Raw genomic sequence first — 24,561 nt, 5'->3', positions numbered from 1 at the left:
CGCAGGGTATAGTCAGAGGCATATTTGAGTCAATAAGCTATTTGCAAAACTTCGGATGGTTGAGCTAAATGGGAGGTTTGGGCTGTATAAAGGTATGGCCTGCAGAGATGCTCCTATATTACTAGAAAAGTCAATCGCATCACATACTGACTTTTTCTGCTCTTCTCATAATTCTTTGATATCCAGAAGGTTCTAGCCTACCAAGATGGCCAGTTAAGCTTGATTTAAGATTAAGTAGATTAAAAATTAATTTTCTTTTATTTGACTCTATATCCAAATTTATTCTCACTAGATTTGTGTTTGGCAGGACCGTATTTCGCACAAATAAAGAAAAAAAAAAAAGAAAGAAAGATGTAGATTTTAAAACTGACAAAATCTTCTTATGTGTTACTTGACTAAACCAGAAAACAAAACAATATTTTTAAAGCAACTAGTTTAATACTTAAATCAGAAAACAGTGATTGTTGAGCTGTATTGTTTCTTGTGGACACGAAGTGACCTTGGTCAATTATATAGTTCAAATGTTGCTTTTGTGTCTTCAAAAATAGTGACATACACGCACATTTAGCAGTACTGTTTCTATAAAAAAATTAGTCTTACTACATTTCTAAAGAGAGGTGCCACTTCAGCTCTATTTATTTCAGAACCTGAAGAGGTATCAAACCTTTTCAATTAAAAATAATAACAAAAGCCACTACTTTCATTTTATATTGTATTTCACTTCTAATAGCACACCCTGTCAGTGAATCCATGGCAAAGTCATTTTATACCAAAATCTAATCCTAAACATAATACTTTGTACTCATATAAGAAGCTGCTAGAGTATTAATAGAAGTCCTTTAGCACATAAAGTATATTAACTATAAGATAAAAGGGTTAATTAAAACTACTTTAAATACATCCAAGGTTAATTTCAATTTTCAGTTTGAATCTATATACATGGACTTTACAACATATTCATTATGACAAGCAAAACCCCTTTTCTCTGATAAATGCATTAGAAAGATATATTACATTTTGAAGCATTGTGCAAGCTGTCACATAACGTAACAATTATCACCTTAAGTAGTAAGTAATTATTTGTGGTTCCTAATTTTAACAATGTTCTAGCTCCTTAACTTCCATAACATATACTTCTTTCATTTACTTACCTAGAAATAAAAATGTGGATATTTAATTTATTAGTAGGACAATTTTTAAATTTTACTCTCTACAGTGAAAAATTTTTACATAAAAGATATATTAATATATGTCACTAGCCTTAACCAAATAGGCATGCTTTTTCAAAAGCCAGTCTTCAAAGCCGGGAATTTATCAAGTCTTTGTCCTCATTTTCATGTTTTTTACCATACTGACATTAAAGCATTACCTCTGTGACTGAAACATTACTTTCTGTCATACTGCTGATGTGCAAGGATGACAGCAACAGAAGAACCTTTTGCTTTTGAACATTCCAGACTCACAAGAAAAATGGCAATCCGACTGTCCACTCCAAAAATGGAAATGATTTATAGTTTAGGAATGAAAATTACAAAGACCCGGAACACCTCCAGGGATGGGGCAGCCACAACCTCCCTGGGCAACATGTGCCAGTGTCTCATCACTCTCATAGTGAAGAAATTCTTTGTAATGTCCAGTCTAAATCTGCCCCTCTCCAGTTTATACCCGTTCTCCCTCATCCTATCCCCACAAGCCTTTATGAATAGCCCTGCTGAGCTACTGGAAGAGCGCTGTAAGATCTCTTAGCCTTCTCTTCTCCAGAATGAACAGGCCCGACTCTCTCAGCCTGTCCTCATAGGGAAGGTGCTCCAGCCCTCTGATCATCTTTGTAGCCTTCCTCTGGACCTGTTCCAACAGCTCCATATCCTTCTTATGTTGAGGATTCCAGAACTGGACACAGTATTCCAGATGAGGTCTCACAAGAGAGGAATAGAGGGGCAGAATCACCTCCCTCGCCCTGCTGGCCATGCTTCTTTTGATGCAGCCCAGGACACGTTTGGCCTTCTGGGCTGCGAGCGCACATCGCTGGCTCATGTCGAGCTTCTCATCACCCAGCACCCCCAAGTCCTTCTGTGCAGGGCTGCTCTCAAGCATGTGATCCCCCGTCGTGTACTGAAAATGGGGATTGCCCCAACCCAGGTGCAGGACCTTCCACTTGGCCTTGTGGAACCTCATGAGGTTCTCACAGGCCCACTTCTCCAGCCTGTCCAGGTCCCTCCGGATGCTATCTCATCCTTCCAGTGTGGCAACTACACCACTCAGCTTGGTGTCATCTGCAAACCTGCTGAGGGTGCACTCAATCTCACTGTCAATATAATTGATAAAGATATTAAACAGCACCTGTCCCAGTACGGACCCCTGAGGGACACCACTCATCACGGATGTCCATTTGGACTTTGAGCTATTGACCACTACTCTTTGAATATAACCATCCAACCAGTTTCTTATCCACCTTACTGTCCACCCATCAAATCCATATATCTTCAATTTAGAGAGAAGGATGTTGTGGGGGACCGTGTCAAAGGCTTTACAGAAGTCTAGATAGACCACATCTGTGAGTTTACCCATGTTTATAAACAAATAGTATTTCTTTTACAAATAAGAACATAATAGGGGTATTTGAAAATTAGGATTATCAGACATACTGTGATTTTTTTAAAAAAAATAACTAACACATACAAAACTTTACTTGCAAAAACCAATTCTATAGATTCTGAGGGGTTTGGCCCCTGCAGAACCAGGGATTAGACAGTCACATGGATATTAGCATCTTTCTTTATTACCTTTTTTCTCTTCTTATTTCTGACTTGCTTGCTGTATCTTACTCCTAGTAAAGCCTAGAATCCAACCTGAAACCAAACTCACTCAGACCTCAGCCTGAACTCACTCCTTTAGAATTGTGTGGTTCAAGGTAGTACCACCTATATATAGTATAGGACAATTAAACTAGCTGGTACTCTCATAAGAAACCTTGTCTCCACTTTCCTCTCCTAAGCATTTGACATAACGATACCCAAATCATATTAAGACATTTTTCTACTATCATCTGGCTAACAATAATAAAAATGGAGTAATGATTTGCTAATAATATTTTTAGCCTTACTACCACAAGATAAGATTGACTAAATGACTAAAACATGTTAATTAAGAATACTACTAATAAACAAGTTTATTTGGTTAGATTGTCTTTGTCTTGAAATCTTTCTACAACATTTTAAATAAATTACAAATTATAATTTCAACGTAGCACCCACATTAAAACAATGCTGGATTGAATTAATCAGCATATACTTCATTTTCTCCATATTTTCTAGCTCATGCACTTTGCAATTTTATTTTTCTAAAGTATACTAGCCTACATTTGCTATCACTATGAAGCCACATGGATAATAAAGACAAAATCACAATTATCAAATTATAGTAATACAATTTTCTGATTTCAGTATTCTTTCTTTCTCTCTCATATTAATCAACAATTTCACATATGTCTTCCAGTTATTATTGTCAGTTAACAAAGCTTTTTACAGTAATCTCAAAGCACACAATATTGTTTATATCCTCATCTAAGTTAAATCAGGCAAAACTGAATAGGTTGCAAAAGACAATACTTGTTCTCCCTACTCTGTGTTTATTTGGTTCATTCTTCAACAATCTGAGTCAGTGGAGATAACCTAACACCATTTTTCCAACAGTATTTAAGTTTTCCTGTACTGCTGAAATAATACCAGTTACTGTTACATTATATCTGAAATAATATCAATTATTCCTAATATCTGCATGGCAGATTGTAAAATAGCACCCCTACAAAGGAAAGTCCACCTCAACCACCATGATTCAGGATGACGCATACTTTGTTCAATTTTAAAGATTAATCAAAGTTGTGGGTTTAAATCTGATTAATGTACTTCAAAGAAAATGTCAAAATGCTTCAAATGGTGATTCTACCACGTAACACTGAAGCTCTTAACTTTTGTGAGCCACATATTTCTAAACCATAAAATGAAAACGAAAGCAGCTTGTAAAGCACACAGTGATCTCCCACAGCAGGAGATTATAAGCATAACCTATTGCTAACTAGGCTAATATTCTAAAGAGAAAACAAAATTAGAGGTCTTGGAAGTCATGTATTCACATCCTAAGAAGTATCTAGATGTCATGATTGTTACACTACAGACATATTGGACAGACACTTTTAATTGAGCTTGATTGTAATCACTCAGAATGCTCTTATTTTCACGCCATCTAATCAGTTATCTTCCTTCTAGCATTCACTCTTACTGACCTCTGGCCCACTGAATAACAGACCATTTTCCTAATTGCCACCAGATTATTAATTCATAGAAAGTTTCACAAGCTTATGACCTCACTCAAAGCCAAGAGAAATTGTAGTTTGCAGAAATGTTTCTACTGATTTCTGCCCTGGACCACACACTCAAGATTTGGCACCTGTCAACACAGACCTCTTCTACTTGAGAAAAGATTTAGAGTGAAGTCTTTGGTAAGAAACATTTCTGCCCAAAAGAACACTCAGACTGATTAAGGACAAATTATCACCAAACATCGGGACAACAGTTTCAGATTCCAATTCCTTTAAATGAAATAAAATCTTTAAAATGAGAAGGAATTTTGGAAAGATGGATTTAAGAAAATCTTTCAAGGATGAATGGTAGGTATGGCAGAGATAGGCAGAGGAAATCACATGAAAATGGGAAACCACAACTGAAATAAAACAGACAAAATGTTTACCAATGAAAATGCAAATACGAGGGAAGGAAATAAATGGATCACTATATCCAAAAGGATAAAGAAGAGCACACAGATGGGAATAATGAAAAACAAAACAGATGCTAATGGAAGGCTGATAACAGACTCCTAGAGAAGAGGATAACAAGGTTTAATTTTATATAACATTCAATGCACAGGCTCAAGAAGTGGGGCTCAATATTCTCTCAACATACAAAAGAAGACACTTCAGCAACAATATTTACAAAACGCAGAGAGGAAAAAGGAATGACAGGCAGGATAACATTGTGATAATCAAGTAAGAGGATGATAAGTATTTGGGATAAGCGAGAATGGATCAATCCTCAAACTAGTGAAACAGAAGAACCACAGGAAATACATGCAGGAATAATCAAAAGTCAAGTTTCTATTTGCTATCATCTTTTATTTTTCAGATGAAAGCATAAATTAATTATAATATTGCTGTCTGTTCCTTGTCTAACTTTACTGTTTCGTAGGGAGTACATCTACAATACACTTCAGAGGAATAAGTGCATCATCATCATAAGTCACCTTAACCAGCTCAGACACAAATTAGTTAACTCTAGTATACCAACAGCAACGCAACAGCACAAAATTCAGAATGAACTAACCATCTCAGTATTTATCCAGTCTCAAGACACTGTGGGCTGTGCTGACATTGCTACGCAATCTAATTTGACTGTGCCTACACAAGTGGCAATCAGCTCAGAGCAGGTACGTGTGCATTTATATGATCACTAGAGCATTGAAAATCTTTCATTATACAATTTAACCGTAATATGAAAGATATATGTAAACTACTATATTAATGAAACAATCTACATAAATCAAAACTGCACATAATAAGATAGACGAAAAATCCCCACAAATGTCAAGAAAAATACGTCAATCCCTTCAAAACTCACTCTGAACATAATTTCTTAAGCTGACCACCAAAATGACGGAAGGAAAAAAACCTACATATATTATTCCTTAGTTGTGTATATTTTTATACGGCATTCAAGAAAAAAAGTTTGAAAGTTTCTCACATGAGAAATTTGACTTTAATTTACAATCTTAGAAAGGGCTACTAAAAATGAATTATTCATAACATGGTACAGTAGCAACAATAAACATTCAAAACCAATTTATTTTTAAACAAAATAAATCATAATTCTTAAAAACAAAATGTTACCTTACAGTTTCAGATGAGAGAAAAAGAGACATGATCCTACCAGAAATTGTTAGAATATAATAATATGCCTTAATATATTAAGATAATTTACCTTCACATTATGTTTCTTAGTGTGATTCTGGAATTCCAGTAGCTGTCTAAAGAACACACAGTGATAAAATATGGTTTCTTCCCAGCTTGTTTTCAGAAATACAAGCACTAAATCAAAATTAGCATGCTAAATGCTGAACCTAGAAAGCAATTAGGTTACTAAACAGAATCAATAAATGCAAAATGAAGCTCTGCATGTATCCAAAATAATGTGTTTCCCACCTAATAGCTTGCATCCCAATTCCTTTTAGGCTGAACAAAAGAGTCTAAAATATTTTCTCCTAAAATCAGAGAACAGCAATCCAAGAATAAAAACACTTCTATTTTACGCAGAAACACCTCTTCTGAAGTATGTTTTTCAACCAGTATTCCTTCAAAAGCACAAACCATCATGTATTTCAGTGTGTTGTCTCTTCTTGCATTTCAGTGGCAGCTCAAACAAGCAAAGATCTTAATTTGGCTTGTTAACTTTGGAACAGCAGGCAGTTGAGAATTTTAAAACAACTTAGAGAAAACCAAGAAGAACAGAAATTATCTGAAGTGTATTTTAATAAAAAGAAAGTGGCAATCTTCTACATCTTCTAGGTGATTTCTAAGGACTCTCTGGAGATTGCCCAGTCCACCCACCCTACTCAGAGCAGGGTCAGCAAGAAGAAGATGCTCCATACTGTGTTTACTGAGCTTTTGAACACCTCCATAGATGGAGACTCCACAGCCTCTCTGGACAGCCTCTTCCAGAGTCTTCAACTCATTTAAAAAAAATAAAAATGTGATCCTACAAAGGTATTCATTTATCAGGAGCTGAGAAGCAAGTAAGAGAGAGATTCTTTTTCCAGTTAGTGCTGCCTAAGCACGTACTGAGTGAATCAGCAGCATCACATGTCCAATGTGACACTCACAGAGAAACAGCAGCATCGCACTGCTGTGCAATACAGTCAACATCCCTCTCAGTGCAGGATGTGATGCAAACGTTTCAAATGTTTTTTCTCTGCCTCAGTCTCTTTCCTTCTGTTCCCTTATTCTTTATAATAACACCATTTGATCAAATCTAGAAGACATAATACAAGATATGAAATTTCCTAAATTTCATTCATCATTTGGTTCATATGAAACTGATGCAAAGCACTCTGAACATTTCTCAGCCATTTTGCACTCATTTCGCACAGCTGAAATTTACTACAAAAGGTGCTAGGCAGTCAAGAACCACATCTTTTGTGCTCCTGTCCTCTGCAAAACAGGGATAATATTATAGGTTATTGAACTGACTGAATAAAATACCACTATTTAGTCTAGCAGAATATTTCATCCCTCTCCCAGGTGAAAATAAAGCCTTTCCAGTACCTCCTTCCTCGAAAACATTTACATTCTGATGCCGCTTTACCTCTTCTTCTGAGCACAACCTTTCTTTCTGATAATGTATATAGCACCAGCAGTATAAGCCGAGTATAGAACACTTCAATTTGTTCTAGTTCTGAATGGGTCTGATTTAAAAAGACAGAGGTTAAGGATATAAACAGGACAGTGAATGCAGAGAACTAGTCTGGAGAAAGAGCAAGGAGAAGAATCTCTAACAATATAAACGATGCCAACATTTTTCCACTGGCACTGTTCTTAGTTGTATTTTCCACGGGTTTTTGAATGCAGCAAGATGAAATTCTGAAAGGCTGGTTGGCAGCTTTTTTTAAGACTCAAAATCAGATAAAAACCTAAGGTAAAGTTAAGGTCTGCACTGCACCCATCAGAAGAGGTGGACCTGGACCTACCAACCGTTGAAAACTAACAGGATTCTCTATTCTAAAAAGCAATTACTTAAAGTAATTATTTCCTTAGTCAGTAACTGAAGAATAGGTCACCTGTTACTCCACACAGTAATGATAGATTAATCAAATCCAGGGATTTTGTATGAGAAGATTTTTGCACCTCTCCATCAATGATTCCCATTGCTGTTACAAAAATCTTTAGGTAAAGCACAAACTCAGCTGGATATTTTTCTTTGTACTTTCATCTGTCACAGCCCTCTATTGTGCCACTACATATACATACCTCTACACATTCAGGAGGGAGTAACTGATGTCACGTTCATGTTCATATTAACATGTGCAGTTTGAAATAAACACAGCTGCATTTATGTCAATGATTTTATATTCAAATATATCTGATTATACTGAAATAAACACAGCTGCATTTATTTCAGTGATTGTACATTCAGCTAAGGATATTTGTTCAGTGTAATGTAATGTTCCTTTACACTGGCCAGGACATTGCTATTCTTCCTTGTATTTCCCTCTATCATTTTTCCAGATGGAAAATTTTGAACAGAGCCAGAAAAACAGAAACTGGAAAATTTATCTCAGAACCTGGTATATACAAAAAAAATCTGTTTATTCTCAAAAGTGACTTAAACATCTTTGTATAAAGTACCTTTGTCACTGATTTTTTTTTTAATCCCTTCTCCGTCAAAGAGCAAGAATACAAAAATCTCACCAAAATCTGAAAGCCTGATGGAATTTTAAGTACCAGGAATGTATAGAGCAAAATTTTAAGAATAGATCTGCATCATTTCTGGGCAACTGTTGTTAATGTTAGCACATCATCTTCAACCACCATCTTCCTAAGAAAATTAGTCTTGATGGAAACAGTTGTAGGATTTTCCTACTGAATCAAATTATAGTTTTGCATGATGTTAACTTTGGCTTGTAACTATAACCTGAAATCTATTTTTTTAGAAAATAATAAAAGATTGATCACTTCTCATACATATGATAATCATTTAACAGATGTATCTATCAGGTGAGATCAAGGTCTAGCCAAGTAACGCCAGAAACTGATCTCTAGAGAACAGTATTGGAACAAAGCAATCATTTGAAGATAGCTCCCCAAAATAATTCATCAGTTTACAACATACAGTTTATGAACATTCTGAGCCAGAGATGGTGTCAGTCTTTAGTAGCCCTCAACTGATTTTTCTTCCCCGGTCTTGTCAGCTGGTGTTTTTGCTTGAAAGCATGGCACATGTAAACTTCCAGCATCCACAACATCCTGCAGGAAGAAGCTCCACAGCGTAGTTTAACAATACGTGAGGAACCATTCTCCTTTGCTTTCAACACATTAACTGCTAGCTTCATTTGATGGCCCTTGGTTCTTGTACAAAGAGAGCAGACAGGGAACCACTGTTTCATATTCATTGACATTTTCACTAAGAATCATGATTTTACAGACCTCTAATACATTCTTCCTCAGTTGTCTCTTTTCCAGATTACTTATTGCTGGTCTATTTCATTGTTCTCCATATAGAGGCTGTTGAAAATCTACGCTGAACTTATAATTATCTGATCCAAGACTTCTCTACTTCCATTTCCAGTTGCTTATTCTGGTCCCTCTCAGGTCAATCAAATAGCACATCAATGCATACGCTTGTACACTAGCTGAGAAGATGCAAACTTGTGGTAACAGGTAGGAGGGAAAGGCTAAGTCTTGAAGAAGGTAGCATGATGATCAGAAGATAAAATGTCTGTGAAAATTGTAATCAGCACGCAAACTACTACTAACATCCCAGTTCTTTACTGATGCTATTATACTAATTCTTCTTGCATTGTCATTACTTCAAGTAAGTCATTAGTACCTATTTCCCTCAAGTTAAGACACGCTGTATTTGTTAGCTGGAATCAACACCAAGCACTCCTCCATTCGTAAAAATGTCTTCCATACTGTATTCTGTTTAGATATTTAAAAGGTTAATATTTAGTTCCATTTGCAATGCTGACCTAGCAAGAAAGAAATTAATTTGGCATTACAGCAGTAACATCAATTTCCCATGTAACTTTAGTAATGCATTTACTGGAAAGAGATTAATATCAATTCCATAAATCATTCACATGCTTTTTCCGGAGTTTGAGACATCTGAGTAATGTCATATATGTTAACTGATATCACTTTGTGCATGCTGCATCCATTAATCTATGCCTAGGGTCATCATTAAAGAAGAAAAAAATAATAAAATCAATCTTTTGTTCTTAATTTTCTTCTGAATTCTAACTTGCAGTAGTCCAAAGGTATTGATTCTCTGACAGAATGACACTGAACTGAACTGGGAAGGGATATTTTCAGAAAAGGTAAACATTTGTTAAATTATCTCTACTGGTATCTACTGAATATCTTTATGTGAAATACTGCATAAATTACTGTCAACAAATAAGGAAATAACTAAAATAAAGTATTTCATTAATCAGACACATACAGATGCTACAAAAGTAGACTGAAAACAGACATCATTACTCAAATATATCGACTTTCATGTCTGTCTTTTGTTTCTACATGGCATATGAGCACTCCCATAGCAGTGAAAGCCAAAAGAGTCTACCTGACTTAGAGAATCATAGAACAGTTTCAGTTGGAAAAGACCTTTTCAACTATCGATCCAGGCCTGCTAAGTCCGTCACTAGGCCATGTCCCCAAGCACCACATCTACTCACCTTTTAAAGACCTCCAGGGATGGTGACTCAATCACCTCCCCAGGCAGCCTATATACAAGACACATTATAATATAGGAAATCTGGAATAATAACCAGTTTTTGCTCCAAAACACAGTTTAGTCTGCTTCTAGAAGGTAGCTTCAGCTTTTGCACTTTTTATTTCGATTCATGTGCCATTACTGTATTTGCCTGCATTGCTGTATTCCTGTTTTAGGATATCATAGTATTGCCACTGAAATTAATCTGTCCACCTAAATATAAGCACATGCAGGATCAGCTTGTTTAACAGTTTTGGAAGCATATTGCAATTGTATATTAGATAGCCAAAATGCAACTATTTCCTAGGGTGGAATGTTTTGCAACTCAATTTTTACATTATTTTATTAAACACAAGTAAGATTAATCTCACCTAATTTTAGCTGTCTAAAGTTACACGTCAAGCCTTAGCAACTGGGACACAGGCACCCTCAAAGGAAAATTCATCCTACATTATCTTTGCTTTTGTTCAAAAGATATCTTTCATGGTAAAGCTCAATGGCCTATTTCACGCCTGTAAGTGGTTACAATGAGATCAGCGGAATTACAATCACTTACTGCAATTTTGAGTGTTGTGCAAAGTGTTTTATAAGTACATTATCCTATTTTTGAAATAAAGATATTTAAAACCTTAACAAAAATGATATGAGGATACTTCTCAGTCACATGGAATCTCTTAATACACTGTAGATCTTAACTATTTCCAGTATCATTTGCAATTCATCAGCACTGAATTTTTTAATCAGGTTTCTAGTACAAAATATTTGGTAAACCTGCTGTAGGAAAAAAAAACATAATGTTTGTCAATTATTTGCAGTGCAAGGTGGTGGCACATCAGTCGAGAAAATAATACGAGGTTTACAGTAATTGACACAATCTAAAACTTGATAAAACTTTAATTACAATCTTTTGAACATAAACCACAATACAGGAATTATCCAATCATAACATTTTTTCATTAAAAAAATAAGAATTCATCCAAAGGATAGAAGATTTAATGGCTTTTGGCGGCGTTCCACTTTTTGGTTGAAATGAGAATAAAAGCAGACGGCAGCTTCATTTCTAATTTCAAGAAACAGTATTTTTTTAACATTTAAACAGCATCATATTTGACTAACCAAAATATGTATTTTCAAAACCTTATATAAAGTCCTTGTATTTAACAGTATGAATGCTGAGACTTATGAACCTCAGTGAGGCAACTCTTCCTTAAGTCCTCAAAAGGAACTATAAAACAAGCAATTTGAGCCACAAGCAGCAGAAACTGTCAAGCTTGGGTTTGTAGGGTTTTATTTTCAGTTCCATGTTCCATCACTATAACCATCCTCAGAACACATCACAGTCTGCCACCTAATTCCAGCTTTCTCCCATGTTCCCTGTGACATCCTACCAGGCAAGACAGAAGGCACTGGGGTTAATCAAAGAATCTGTAGGCTACTGTGACCACCTAATAGATCTGTGGTAACTCACAAGACAGATGATACGAAAGAAAAGGAATAATATTTGAATTTCCATTCAGTGAAGTCAGAATTGACAGTGTCAACAGAAGGTTTTCATATGCCATTTCTCTACATCAAGAGCCCGAGATACAAGAGCTACAGCCATTTTGGGCCCACCTTGAAAGCACTCTGTGACAGAGCCATGAAGGCAATTTGCAGCTACATCTACCAAACAGTCTTTGCACAAAAACGAAAAGAGGCATTGATGCCTCTGTGGGCACAGGTGTCTTCTGAGCTCAGAGGAACTTTGGTCCTGTCAAAGCAAGATAACTGCTGCAGTGATGATGGCTGCTGAAGGGAAGGCATATCTTAAAGCCTTTTTGAAGGTGTACTTCTGTAGTGGTATAGAAATACAGCCTGAATGCCTGACAGCATGAACCGTGCTTTGTATCCTGCTAGGACAGGTGTTGACAGACTCTAGACAGTCCAAGACATCCATATTGTCTGATGGCATCCTCTAGACTACCAAAAGAATTCAGTATGTTTAAGGTTTCTCCTGACTTAAATGAGCGTGCAGGGAACCTGGACTCAAACTGCTTCAACTCTCAGAGAACGCAGTCAATCACCAACTCTCTCACAGGACAGCATAAATCCAAAACAGAAGATTTCAGTCTTCACACAAAACCAAAGAAAAATACCCATGACCAAGAGCTTCTGACATCTCATGCTACAGGACACCTGCAACTGTGTTTCTAATACACCTCCTCGTATTCTAACCTATTCAGTCATGCTTTTGGACTTGGAAGAAAAGTGACGTCATTGTCAGCTATGTTTCTTTTCTCTGAATCCTGACATAAATGACATTTTTGCAGCCTGCATAAGCTACGGTCAAATCCTTGAAGAGCCCATGCTTTGGGGTTGTTGCCAAAAATCATCCTCCCTTTTGCAGAGCCAGAAGATTATACTGGCACTCTGCACAAAGGGCTGAGCTGGCATCAGCATCCATCATAAAAATATTGGCTGCTTCTTAAGAATTGAGACATCTGCTTTATGTTTTCTTTTTCACTTTGCAAAATACACATGAAAGGCTTCACATATATCATGTAAAATTAATAAATTAAATAACTGTTACCTCATGCTGAAGCAAAGCTACTGCAGTTATATAAGTTCCCAGAAAAAAAAAACAAAACAGTTTTCCAGCACTGGCGGTATCATCTACAAAAACATCTGGTACAGGAAAAAAATGACTAAGCAAATAAAACCAAACCTTTGCCACGACACAGCAGAGGATGCTGACTAAATTAATGCCATCAGAAGTAACATGTACTAAGCCAACACGAGACAGTAGGGGCAGCTGGCTAAACTAAACTTTATAGCAATTTAGATCCACACAAAATAAAGTTTCCGAAATATCAATTCGCCTTGAGTAAAAGATGTCAGGCTCCCTGAAGAACATTTTCACATCAACATTTGGGCCTGACTCAATCAGGACTTCTTTCTATCACAAGAGTGAATACAGCCTTTTCCCTAAAGCACTATATTCTGCAAAGTTCCCAGTTTTGCCAGAACAGATAGGATCAGAAGTGAACATTTGTACAGCACTACATTCCTCCTAACTGAAACAGTGTTAATTTAATGCATTCATGAATAATAGGAAAAGGAATTACCACCAATCAAATGTATACATTTCAAATGCAACATTTATTTCCTTTAAATTGGTTCTATGCATAGATAACTGTGCTTCCATTTTTCCCTGAAACTAACTCATATTCTCCTTGTGCAAACTGACATTATCCAGAAATTATGATCTGGTATGCATTGTGATAATGACAAGTTTCTTTCTGCCATAGATATTCTTAGATATTAATAAAGATAACAAGGGAGATTCCAGTTAGAACACTAGCTTGAACTACGGGAAAAACAAATTCAAATTCCTGACATACTTGTAGGTTGATAATTGTGTTTCTCCTTCACTCCTCTGCTATTATTTATAAGACAAATGGTTCAACCACCATTCTTCATTTTCAATAATTGTATTTATTTTACAGCAAGAATGCTTTTACTAGTATTAGATTCATTAAGGGTAAGCTAAGTGCAAGCTAAAAACTGGTTATGTACCTCTTATTCTGAAAAGATTTGGACAGTAAAAGTGATCATAAATTTTATAGAAGTCAACAGCACCATGCTGCCATGAAAAATATTAGACTGTCACATAGCAAAATTAAATAGATTGCAAGGCATGTCATGTAATAAACTCTACATAGTATTGGCACCAGCTTTTCTCAGTACCATGTTCACTTTGGATCGTTACCTGCCTAGAAAGGTATGGAACAGCTGGAGATAAACCAGAGGGAATAAAGAATGATAAAAAACTTGGGAAATATGACCATGAGGAAAATATTGAGGGAAAAAAAAAAAAAAAAAAGCAGTTATTTAAAATGAGGAGGGAAAGGCCAAGGAAAAACACGATAGCAGCTTTCCATTAAGTCAAAGAAGAAGGGAATAATCTGCTTTCTGTGCCTACAGGACTGGACAAGAATTAATGCATTTTTGGTAAGTACGTTTCTACATAGAAAGAAAATGTTTCTCATATTGAGCAAATTGCAATGTTAGAATGAATCGCTGCTTCCTCATTGAAACTTTCCACACTGAAAGTCTCTGGAAAGGATAGATAAATATCTGTGAGGAATGGCAAAAACAGTGTATTTTGCCTCTCGGTGACAAAGTGGACTAAAAAAAAATCCCAATGCCCATTTTTCAGTTCTATTTTTATGATTCTTTTGAAAGGAAAGCACTTCAAAACACCAAACCGGACATTGGTTTTCAGACTACATAAAAACACACCTCTCTGTCTCAAACAAATTCATGCTTGTCAACACAATTTCATCCCATAGTGATAGCTATTACAAAAATGAAAGCATACTAAACAGTGCTTCTTCTGTATGTGTTACTTTTTCCTTTTTTCTACAAATTTAAGACTTTCTTTGCTTGGAAGGGCATTTACTTCCCCTTCTGCAATACAAAATCATTAAAAAATACATCTAGAAGGGAACCTTCAGTTCTATCAACCAAACCATTCAGGATCCCCACCTTTCTTCAGGATCCCCATCTTTCTTATATGCTCCCTTTAAATACTGAAAAAGGCTGCAATAAGGTCTCCCCTGAACCTTCTCTTCTCTAGGCTGAATAATCCCAATTCTCTCACTCTTTCTTCACAGGAGAGGTGCTCCGGCCCTCTGACCATTTTTGTGGCCCTCCTCCGAACTTCTCTAGCAGGTCCATGTATTTCTGGTAGGGGGACGCCGGAGCTAGATGCAGTGCTCCAGGTGGGATCAGTTTTATACCCTGTTCTTTAAAAAAGGCAATTCCAATAGGGTATCACTAATTTTAAGGCAGTACTCAAAGAGCATCAATATACTACTAGTGTATAAGTGTTGTCTACTACCGTTTGGATAATAGGACAGGATGGATTTTAGCATTAATAAAAATGTCATAAAATACCCAATAATTATGTACCTTGCTTTGACCAGTTAAGGTACTCTAAGCAATTACTTAGCTGACATATAACAAAAGATAAAGTGAATTTACTGAAAAAGTGTACACAAAATTATTATCTTCCTAGCTAACACATCATCATCATGAGAAAATAAATGAAGGCATTAATTTTATTCATATTTTAGAGGTGTGTAATATGCAAAGCAACCTCACAGCCCCATCACGCTACAATGTAAATAAACATTTCAAATAGCATCTGCTTCTAACACACCCTATAATTGTCAAACTATATAAAGTATGAACCTTACCCTTGAATTAAATAAATGTTTTTATTTAAAATATAATTAATTCTATTGTTCAAAAATTGGTTAAAGTATCATGCCATGATTCACATTACTTCACACCTAATTTGATGGCTTCTACTGATCTTTTTTATTGTGGAGCAGCTTAACATGGTAAAGTAAATTTCTCATCTAGGCCAACTTATTAATTTGATAAGCCATTTTCTGATATAAAAAGTCATAAAAGTGTAAGTATTAAGAAAAAAATATCAAAAACATTCTTAAATTACATAACTATTGCCTGAATCTTCAGATACATACCTTAAAAATAAGATACCCTTTATTATTCACTGCATCTACAACTTTTAATGTAATCAAAGGATTTAAATAACTTCATTTAATATTTATCCAGGAATTGTTAGCCAGTATTCTACACTGAGGGACATAACTCTTCATAAAACACTTCATTTTACAAGACACTGTAGCATTTCTGGCATTACTAGCACCTCTCACATAAACCATGCTGAAAAGCATAGTTTATCCTGCCAAATGCCTTTTGTACATACGGTGTTTAACAGTGCTCTGTAGGTCTGTAAGCCAATAATAATAGAGTTAAGCTAAAAATCTGGAGAGACATATATGTAACACAAAATTTCAAACAGTGCTACATATTCAGATATACATACATATTTATGTACATACCCCACTTGCATTATAAAGACACAATTCCTCTTTCAATTTGCAGTAGCTTCCCAAAGTTTAATTCTGCTTCTATTAATAACAGAGCCAGAGCTTCCATTAGCTAGCACAGCAGTACAGAATTAGATCACAACAAACACAAAGAAATCCATTTAAAGGCAGCACATACACGTTTGTAAAATCTTCTAACTATGCAAAGATGGACTTGACACTTTACAAGGTTAACTTCCCTAGTAAACTTCCAAATTAAATTTTAAAATAGCATATTTTAAATACTCCATCTTCAATTAGCAGTCTACAAACACTGGATATAACAATAGAATAAAATCCAGTTATGTTTCTACATGTGGTAAGAGATGGACCTGATGAAACGTACACTGAACAAGCCCCACAACCTGTTTTACTTTTGAAAGTCTGATTTTATGTCATACTCTGACTGCAATGAATCAGGGGATTAAGTAGCATTTAAAGCAAGTCTTCTTTAGAATTAAAGCACATTTTCTAAAGATAAGTAGTATAGTTAGAAGTGTTAATATATTGACAGCTCCATGAAATAAAATAATGCTGAAAATCCTTACCACTTTCAAAACAGGCATCAAATATAAGATGTCCTTTTCTAGGCTGTCCACAATAACCAACCGGGAGAACAGTGTACTTGCTCACATTCCCTGCTATGGTATATTCACATCCTATGGCACTACCTGTTGTGATAAAGCAAAAAAGAAGCATAAGCACAAAATAAGTAACTATTTAAAAGCAGTAGAAAGATATTCCCCCATGCTTTTCTGCACAATATGAAATTTTGTTTGACACAAGCATCAGTAAATTAACTCTTTCTTTTCAAAGTTTACTCAAGAATTTTGCTATAATAATGTCATCATATGTTAAAACTTCTCTAACTAACAAACCACACAGCCTGGTTACTTGCACACTCATATGCAATCGTCTGACATCTAGCTGGATTCACTTCTTTTGGCTGGAGCTCTCTAATAAGTATATTCTGCATGGATTATCTAGAATTGGACTCCTCAGCAGCATCTTCTTCACTATGGGCTTTAATGGAATCTTTTTCCTCTACCCCACACCTCCTACTTTCACACTTCTTAAATAAACTTAGAACCTTTGAGACTGTTAAGCCTTAATCATATCTGATTGATAAAAATTATTAGAAGGAAGAGGCATACATTGTGGAGGCATGTGATTACCTGAGCCATGCTTGCTTAGAAAACAAAGCTCAGAAAAAGAACTTAAATATTTTTAATGTGAACTTTATTTCATAATAAAATATGAGGACATAAATTTTCTATACAACAGCATGATTTTTTGTCAAAATATATCAGCAGTGTATACATTAAGAGCTTTGCCCTTCTAGTCAAATTATACTGTCTAATAAATTGCAGTATGCAAAAAATTGTTTCCAAGTAGAGATGGAAGAACATTTTTTTCATTTGAGAAACATACAAGAAAGTACGTTCATATTTGTATATTATAGTATACATTAATATTATAGAACCGTGAAGAAATACACAGTAATGTAACTAGCTTTTAATTCTTTTGATATTGACTCAGCATTTTCTTCACTATTTATGGCTTTGACAACAATCATTTAACAGCAGAAAAACTATCATCTTCTGTGTTACAGAAAACTAGGAAAAATGTGTATGTCTTCAAGTGCAGAAGGCATGTGATGGAATAATGGGATGATAATATCTTATTTCACTCTGATAAATAGGCCTACTAAGGCTTCTCGAAATAGACTTTTGGTCTGCACTGATTTTTTGACATTTAAATGGGTTACAGGGGATGATGGATGTGACATAAAGCTCAATTTGTTTTATTTTTATATTGAAAACTATTTCACACAAATGTTACAAGCAATTCATATTGGCCCTGAATGATGAAAGCAGCTTATTAATTAAAACTGACCTTTCCATACATAAATGTATTCCACCTCTTGAGGCAAAACACCTTGGCCGAGGTAACAAATTATACCAACATATTAGTGACACGACAGTTAAAAGGTTTGTCAGGCTTTCTATTATATACCCATATTTTCAGAAGTACATAAATCCCAGATTAAAAATATGTATATTCAGGTCAACACTGGGATTATAAATCCCCAGTCTTCCCAGGGAAAAAAACTTGAAACTTATTCTCTTTAAGAAGTGCTGCAACAGAAAAAAAGAGAATTTAGGCCTTTTCCTACTTTATCGTAATTGAAACAGTTAGATACTAAATAATGCATGCTATTATTTTTTAGCAAAACTATTATTTGCAATCTCAAGCTTATTAGTTTTAGACTGAACAATGACCAGAGAAAGCTGAATGTGGCATTTAAACTGTTTTCTTTAAATGTAAAATTGTTACTTATGATAATTTTAGCTAGACAGTTTTTACTCTGTAGAGTTTGGCAGCATACTGATATAATTTGTTTAAAGGCTGGTAACACCAGAGGCAAACTTAGACCTGAAAGGGGCATCTCTGTATCCGTATGGCCATGATTGCGTCAACTGATACAATTCATCCTTCTGTATCATGCAACCTGTAATTCCAAACAGCAGTCACAGGAAAACCATTTCCCTAGTTTCAGTTCTGTGTCACTTTGATTAAGAGCCCTCACGTACCGTCGCACATAGTCAAGTTAATCATTTGTAATCCAACACGTGGAATCAAGGATACAAGGAAAAATTCAGAGAAAACCTGAAGATGTCCACCAAGAATGCATGACCTGCCAAGGACCAAAGTGAACAAACGGGAGGGAAGCAGAGAGTCAACTGAGTAGAGCAGTAAGAAGACTGAACTCTTCCTGGCAAATTCCCATTTTTAAATCTCAGCTAAAAGTAATGGGCTTCTTGTAGTTCTTAAAAGATAGCTGGGAAACACCACTCAGATAAAGATAAACTAGGAAAGATTCCATTCATAATGCTGCCACGATATGACAGTGTAAGAAAAGCAGGCAGAAGACAGAGCTACATTTCCCTTTCCACCTAACTAACAAATAAGAAAATCTGTCACTGGAATCTTTACACAATGCAGAAGGAAGCTGTCAAGAAACCGTGTCCTAGCAAAAAGCTTCCATCTGCTCCTTCTGGCCTAATTTAGCCATTCAGGAACGAGAACAAAATCATCAAATAGCCTATAATTCATAGTCACTTAATAATATTAATCTCTCCTTGCATGTTCTTTATAACACAGTACTTTCAATATTCAGAATGTACTGTTGCTATATTTTGAGTTTTATTATAGTTAGTTAATCTCTAAACAAACAAAACTGCAGTCTTTGAGCTTCATGTTATTATATAGCACAACAGCATTAGGTCCCTGCTGGCACGTTCTCCTAGGGTGATAAAGAAAAGGCCAGACTCCTGGCCGAAAAAGAGCCTGCATTGCTGTATTACTAGATTACAAGACGTGGCTTCACATTTGTCTGTTCAGCAGATGCAACGAGTGTTGCTGAGAATACATTACCACCTTCAGAGAGGGAGAACCATTACGCTGTGCTGTAAGTCCTCTGGCCAATAAAAAGATACTGCCCTCACAACTGGGGAGCCCTAAGAAGATTTTCCTGACTGAAGGCAAGGATGTATTCCCTTCCTTGGTAGGGAAGGGAAATAGTACTTCAATCTGAAACAAACTGCAAGGGAAAGAAGAGAATTAACTGAAGTACATACTGCACATTACACGTAAGGAGATCAGATTCTCCTTTGAAAAAAGGTTAGATAAGACAAACAAAGGGGAAAGTAACTTAGCAAAGACAATTCCTCAGACTGTAGCTCTTATTTTGTCCATTATTTTTCTTATAGGTTGTAAGACACATAACTATTTTATTCTAATTCTTCATAGCTTAAACTCCTCGAGTCTCCAGCAAATCCCTAGGATTTACTTTCACCACAGTATTAAACTTTATTGGTAATTTTCTATCAGGTATAAAATCTGTAGTTGTCCAAAATCTCCATAAGTATATAAGATTTAAAAATAAAACCTGGACAGAGTCTTCTGTTATCTGCATTCATCACTATTGTCATTACAGACATATTTCACATCAAACTAGTGAAAATAAACAGCATCAGTAACAGGGGATTTGGATTCTTAGGAGGAAGAGTTTGAAAATTTCTAGAGCTTCTTGTTATTCTTAAGGTCAAAGGCTGAAGTCAAGATCTTTTCATTTAGGCAAAAATCAGAACAGTACTTGCTGCCATACACATCACACAAATTTAGGTACCCTTTCTCGAAAAACTGCATTTTCTAGAGGAGCTACCTCTTTAGAAAATACTAGTTACTCTTTGAATTGGGTAAACAATGAGCCCGGCTTCCAGCTGTGACTAACATCAGAATCCATAGAGTTAGCAGCCAGCAGCTACCCTCATGCTACATTAGGTAGGAGAGCACAGCTGCATTAGAAAAGACATAGAAAAATATAGAGCAGAAAAACCTGCATCATTCTTACAATCAGACTCATTGCCTAAGAAGGACAGCCAATTAGGAAGGTAAGGTAACATGAAAAGAAACAATAACTGCAAGTGAACTTGGTAGAAGTCTTTAATTAAATACTACAAATGTGGTGGAGACATCTCTCACTCTGCTTTGGGATATTTACTTTAGAAGAAAATGAGGATAAATTCTGCTACTGAAAATTTCTATGGTGTAAAGATCTAATAGCCAGATTCCCATCACACAAGGGCCAAGAAAAGTTTCCAGGTATCCTAGCAGAGAGTTTCACCACCTTGAGCAGTGTTGTTATTGTAAACCCGTGCAAAGAAGTGAATCTGAACTCTCAGTACAGTGTGCAATAAACAGAAGTTGATTCGGATGACTAATGGCAACTCCTATTAGCTTCTAAATATCACAAGCCTCTGGATGAACATTGCCCAACTCATGTTTTGGACAAGCAATGCTTACAGAGGATAAGCCAGTAACAGTGTCTTCTCCACCAATCAGAAAACTGAAAACAGTGTAATTTTAGCAAAAATCTTTTACATCTGCATTTGTAGAAATCTATCGCCTTAATAGCTGATTATGTTCTCCTGGGTTTTGATGCTTCTTTTAAATTAAAAGGTTTTATATCATTGTCCCTAGGCTTCAGCAACACTGATATTCAGCAGGACTTGTTATTTCTGCTATCTACTCTGAATGCTCCATGGTCATTCTAAAAATCCTACAGGCAGCAGCAGACAGTAACTTAGAATTCCAGCTCCACTAGCTTAAAAAATGCTAAGATGAAGAAGAAAACACAACTGTCATTTTGATCTTTACAGCCATGTCCTGCAGCAAGGAATGGGTATGACCCTGAGAATCAAAACAAACTGCAGAGAGTGCTGTCAGTCTGAAATGTACTTATTTTACAGTCACCATAATTGGAATAGAAATGGAAGAAATCATGTTAATACCCGGGGTTTGGGAGAATACTCAGCGTGGTACCACCCACGCCTGCTGCCTCACATTTTGAAACTGTGCCCACACTATCACTATTACCTATTTCAAAGGTCAAGCAGAACAAGGAAAATGTTCATTATTACAGAGAGCATTCTCATACAGCTTAGTCTAGTTATAAAAAATAGTAATGCTGTGTTGTTATTTAGAAATAACATTTGAGATAAAGCACCCTTAAAAGTAACTGCCTCTTCAATTACTTTCCTCCTACAGTTTGACCAACAGACTAGTTGTCAAGAGTCTGTCTCCAAACTGCAAGAAGATATTCAAATCCAAGAAAACACAAAGAAAAAAAGAAAAGTACAAGTTTAGCAGAAATTACCAGGTAAATTCTGTCCATTCAAAAAAAAACTAGATCCAGAGAGAGGTGCAATTATGAGTTTAAGGTCAATCACAGCTCCTTTCCAGAATCTAGTAAAGAATATTGAACAGAAAACAACATCTGGCAGACAAATACCGATCTGAACAATGATTCCTCGCTCCCAGTGGCTGGCATTGTCTTACGAATTTACAAGAAAAGAAAATAAGTCAACTTGTGTTGACTTGTATTCATTTTATATGTAATAGTTGTTTCCAACATATAACCTAAAAACATAACTTCAAGAATATTTATTATCTCAGTGTGGTCTATCTCCAAGGATATACTTTCTTGTCAGGGGCAAATGGTAATGGTATTCCTTGTATCACTGTAATGAAACGAAAAATCTCCAGGAAGGTTTGAACAGTTTTTCCTCATGAAAACAAAAAAAGGCAATTAATGTTTCGAACTCAGTAAGCAAAAAAAGAAATCTCTATTATTGTTTTATTGTACTTATAATTTCTAACTAAAATACTTATCACCAGAAATGAAAAGAAAAAAAAAACTGGAAAAAAAAAATAGCACCAAATACGTTAACTGAAAACACATTTATTTAAAAACATTGTAAGAATCAATGAATTTCATCTGATATACAGATATATTCTTTAACAATATATTTGGCATCTTAGTAATATCAAAGATATCACATGATGCAACAGTTGCTATAGTAGCAATACTTCTTTAAACAAAAAACAGGTCAAACAAAAAGCATAAAACATAAATTGTAAAGAAAAATATGATGCATCACATACATCTCCAACTAGCAGAGAAAAGAGTAAATAATAATTACCACGCTCAGCTAGCCCTCAGAGTTGCATCTGCAAAAGTAATCATACCAGCAAGTCCACCATTTCTGGGAGATAAGAGATGGCTCAGAGAATCAGCTCTGCATATGAATGATAGGAGATGCTGAAACACCAGCTGAAGAGTGGATAAGAATTCAAGGTCTAGCTCAGCGAAAGTTTTTTTGGGGGATGTTCCTACCAAGCGAGGGGAAATTCTGTGTCCAGGGATTCTAAGGCAGGAAAGGAACTGACGCATTAAAGCAGATCCCTTGCGTGGTACTACAGAACTTCAATGGGTAAAACTTTCTTTCATAGGATCTCATATGTTTTTTAAATCTGTAAGCAACTCATTTCCCAAAGACAAGGACTGCATGTGACCTGCAAAAAGTACTGAGTCAAAACAGGCAGACAATTGTAGGCTTTGGAATTGTAGTTTGCAGAAAATGCCAGGTAAGAGCAAAAGCTCATGATACTACCCACAAAACTGAAAAATGAGGTTAGTGGTTGAAGTCACTCACAAGTATTCACTAGTGCTACCCTAAGCAGTTGTAAATATTTCCCATGCCACCTAATCCTGGAACAAGTCAGCTTTCATATACTTAGGTTCGTATTATAAGCAGGAGAGAATGGTGAAAGGGATAAGAAAGGAAGGGAAAGTTTCCAGGATATATGATACACACGTATCCATATATACACATGTATGCTAGGTATATATCCATGTTTCACCAGCTGCCCCAGGTACGAAGCACTGATTTAACAAAAGCAGGATGTCTAGCTTAAACTTTCAGGTATATAAATGAAAGACATGTATATACTATGTATTTTCAAAAGCCTTTCTTCAACAAGGTTTTTAAAGGCAGAATGATTACCTCAAAAATGCTCACTAAAAGATATTTCTGAATAACCTTCAAAGAACAGCACCTGCCAAAGGACTCTGATTCAGTTAGAGTTGCTGCAGCTCAGACTTTAATGTTCCCGTATAATCTTTATGTTTCATATGGCAAGGTATGAAACAGATGAACTTAATCCATACTTAGACTGATAAAGCACAGAGATCTGGCCTGCAGACTACATTGACCATTTCCCTCCTATGCAGTAAAACCGTAGTTAATTGCAAGAAGTGTTTTCAGTATAAGAATGTTACTTTCTCCATGTGTTTTTTTCTTTATCTACAGTGTATATTCTAGAATAAATGGGGTTTTTTTCTGATTTAAGAGCACAACACGTGATTCACAAACAGTCATAACATGATATCCTGACTAGGAGCGAGCACTCTGCGAATGAGGCTGTCTTCATCCTACAAGAATAGTATAATTAAAATTGGTTTAAAGACAGCATAACTGAAAGAAGTCCTGACAAAATAAGTTTCTAACTCATGTTGAGACAAGCTAAATGCAACCAATTCAATGGCCCTGACCCATGACTATGTATCCTTCAAGGACTAATAAGGTTGAAATGTCAGTTAATAACTTTGTGTGTCTCTTTTCTTTAGGACTAACTGATTCCTACCTGAAAAAAATAAAATAAAAAAACCACTC

General features: G+C 35.7%; 1 protein-coding gene across 6 annotated transcripts in view; it reads right to left on the bottom strand.

The window, feature by feature from the left end:
• The window catches only part of LOC104060194 (AGBL carboxypeptidase 4), a 954,436-nt gene that overhangs the window by 919,106 nt on the left and 10,769 nt on the right, over positions 1-24,561 (bottom strand). For all 6 annotated transcript variants that reach the window (XM_054073734.1, XM_054073733.1, XM_054073732.1 and 3 more), the window contains exon 2: positions 17,029-17,151. In XM_054073734.1, the coding sequence (XP_053929709.1) occupies positions 17,029-17,151 (123 nt within the window). The remainder of the gene's footprint in view (positions 1-17,028; positions 17,152-24,561) is intronic.

The sequence above is a fragment of the Cuculus canorus genome, chromosome 8, assembly GCF_017976375.1.
Source record: "Cuculus canorus isolate bCucCan1 chromosome 8, bCucCan1.pri, whole genome shotgun sequence".
Taxonomy (NCBI): Eukaryota; Metazoa; Chordata; class Aves; order Cuculiformes; family Cuculidae; genus Cuculus; species Cuculus canorus.
Note: the sequence above shows the minus strand (reverse complement) of the source record. Positions and strands in the feature narration are given on the sequence as shown.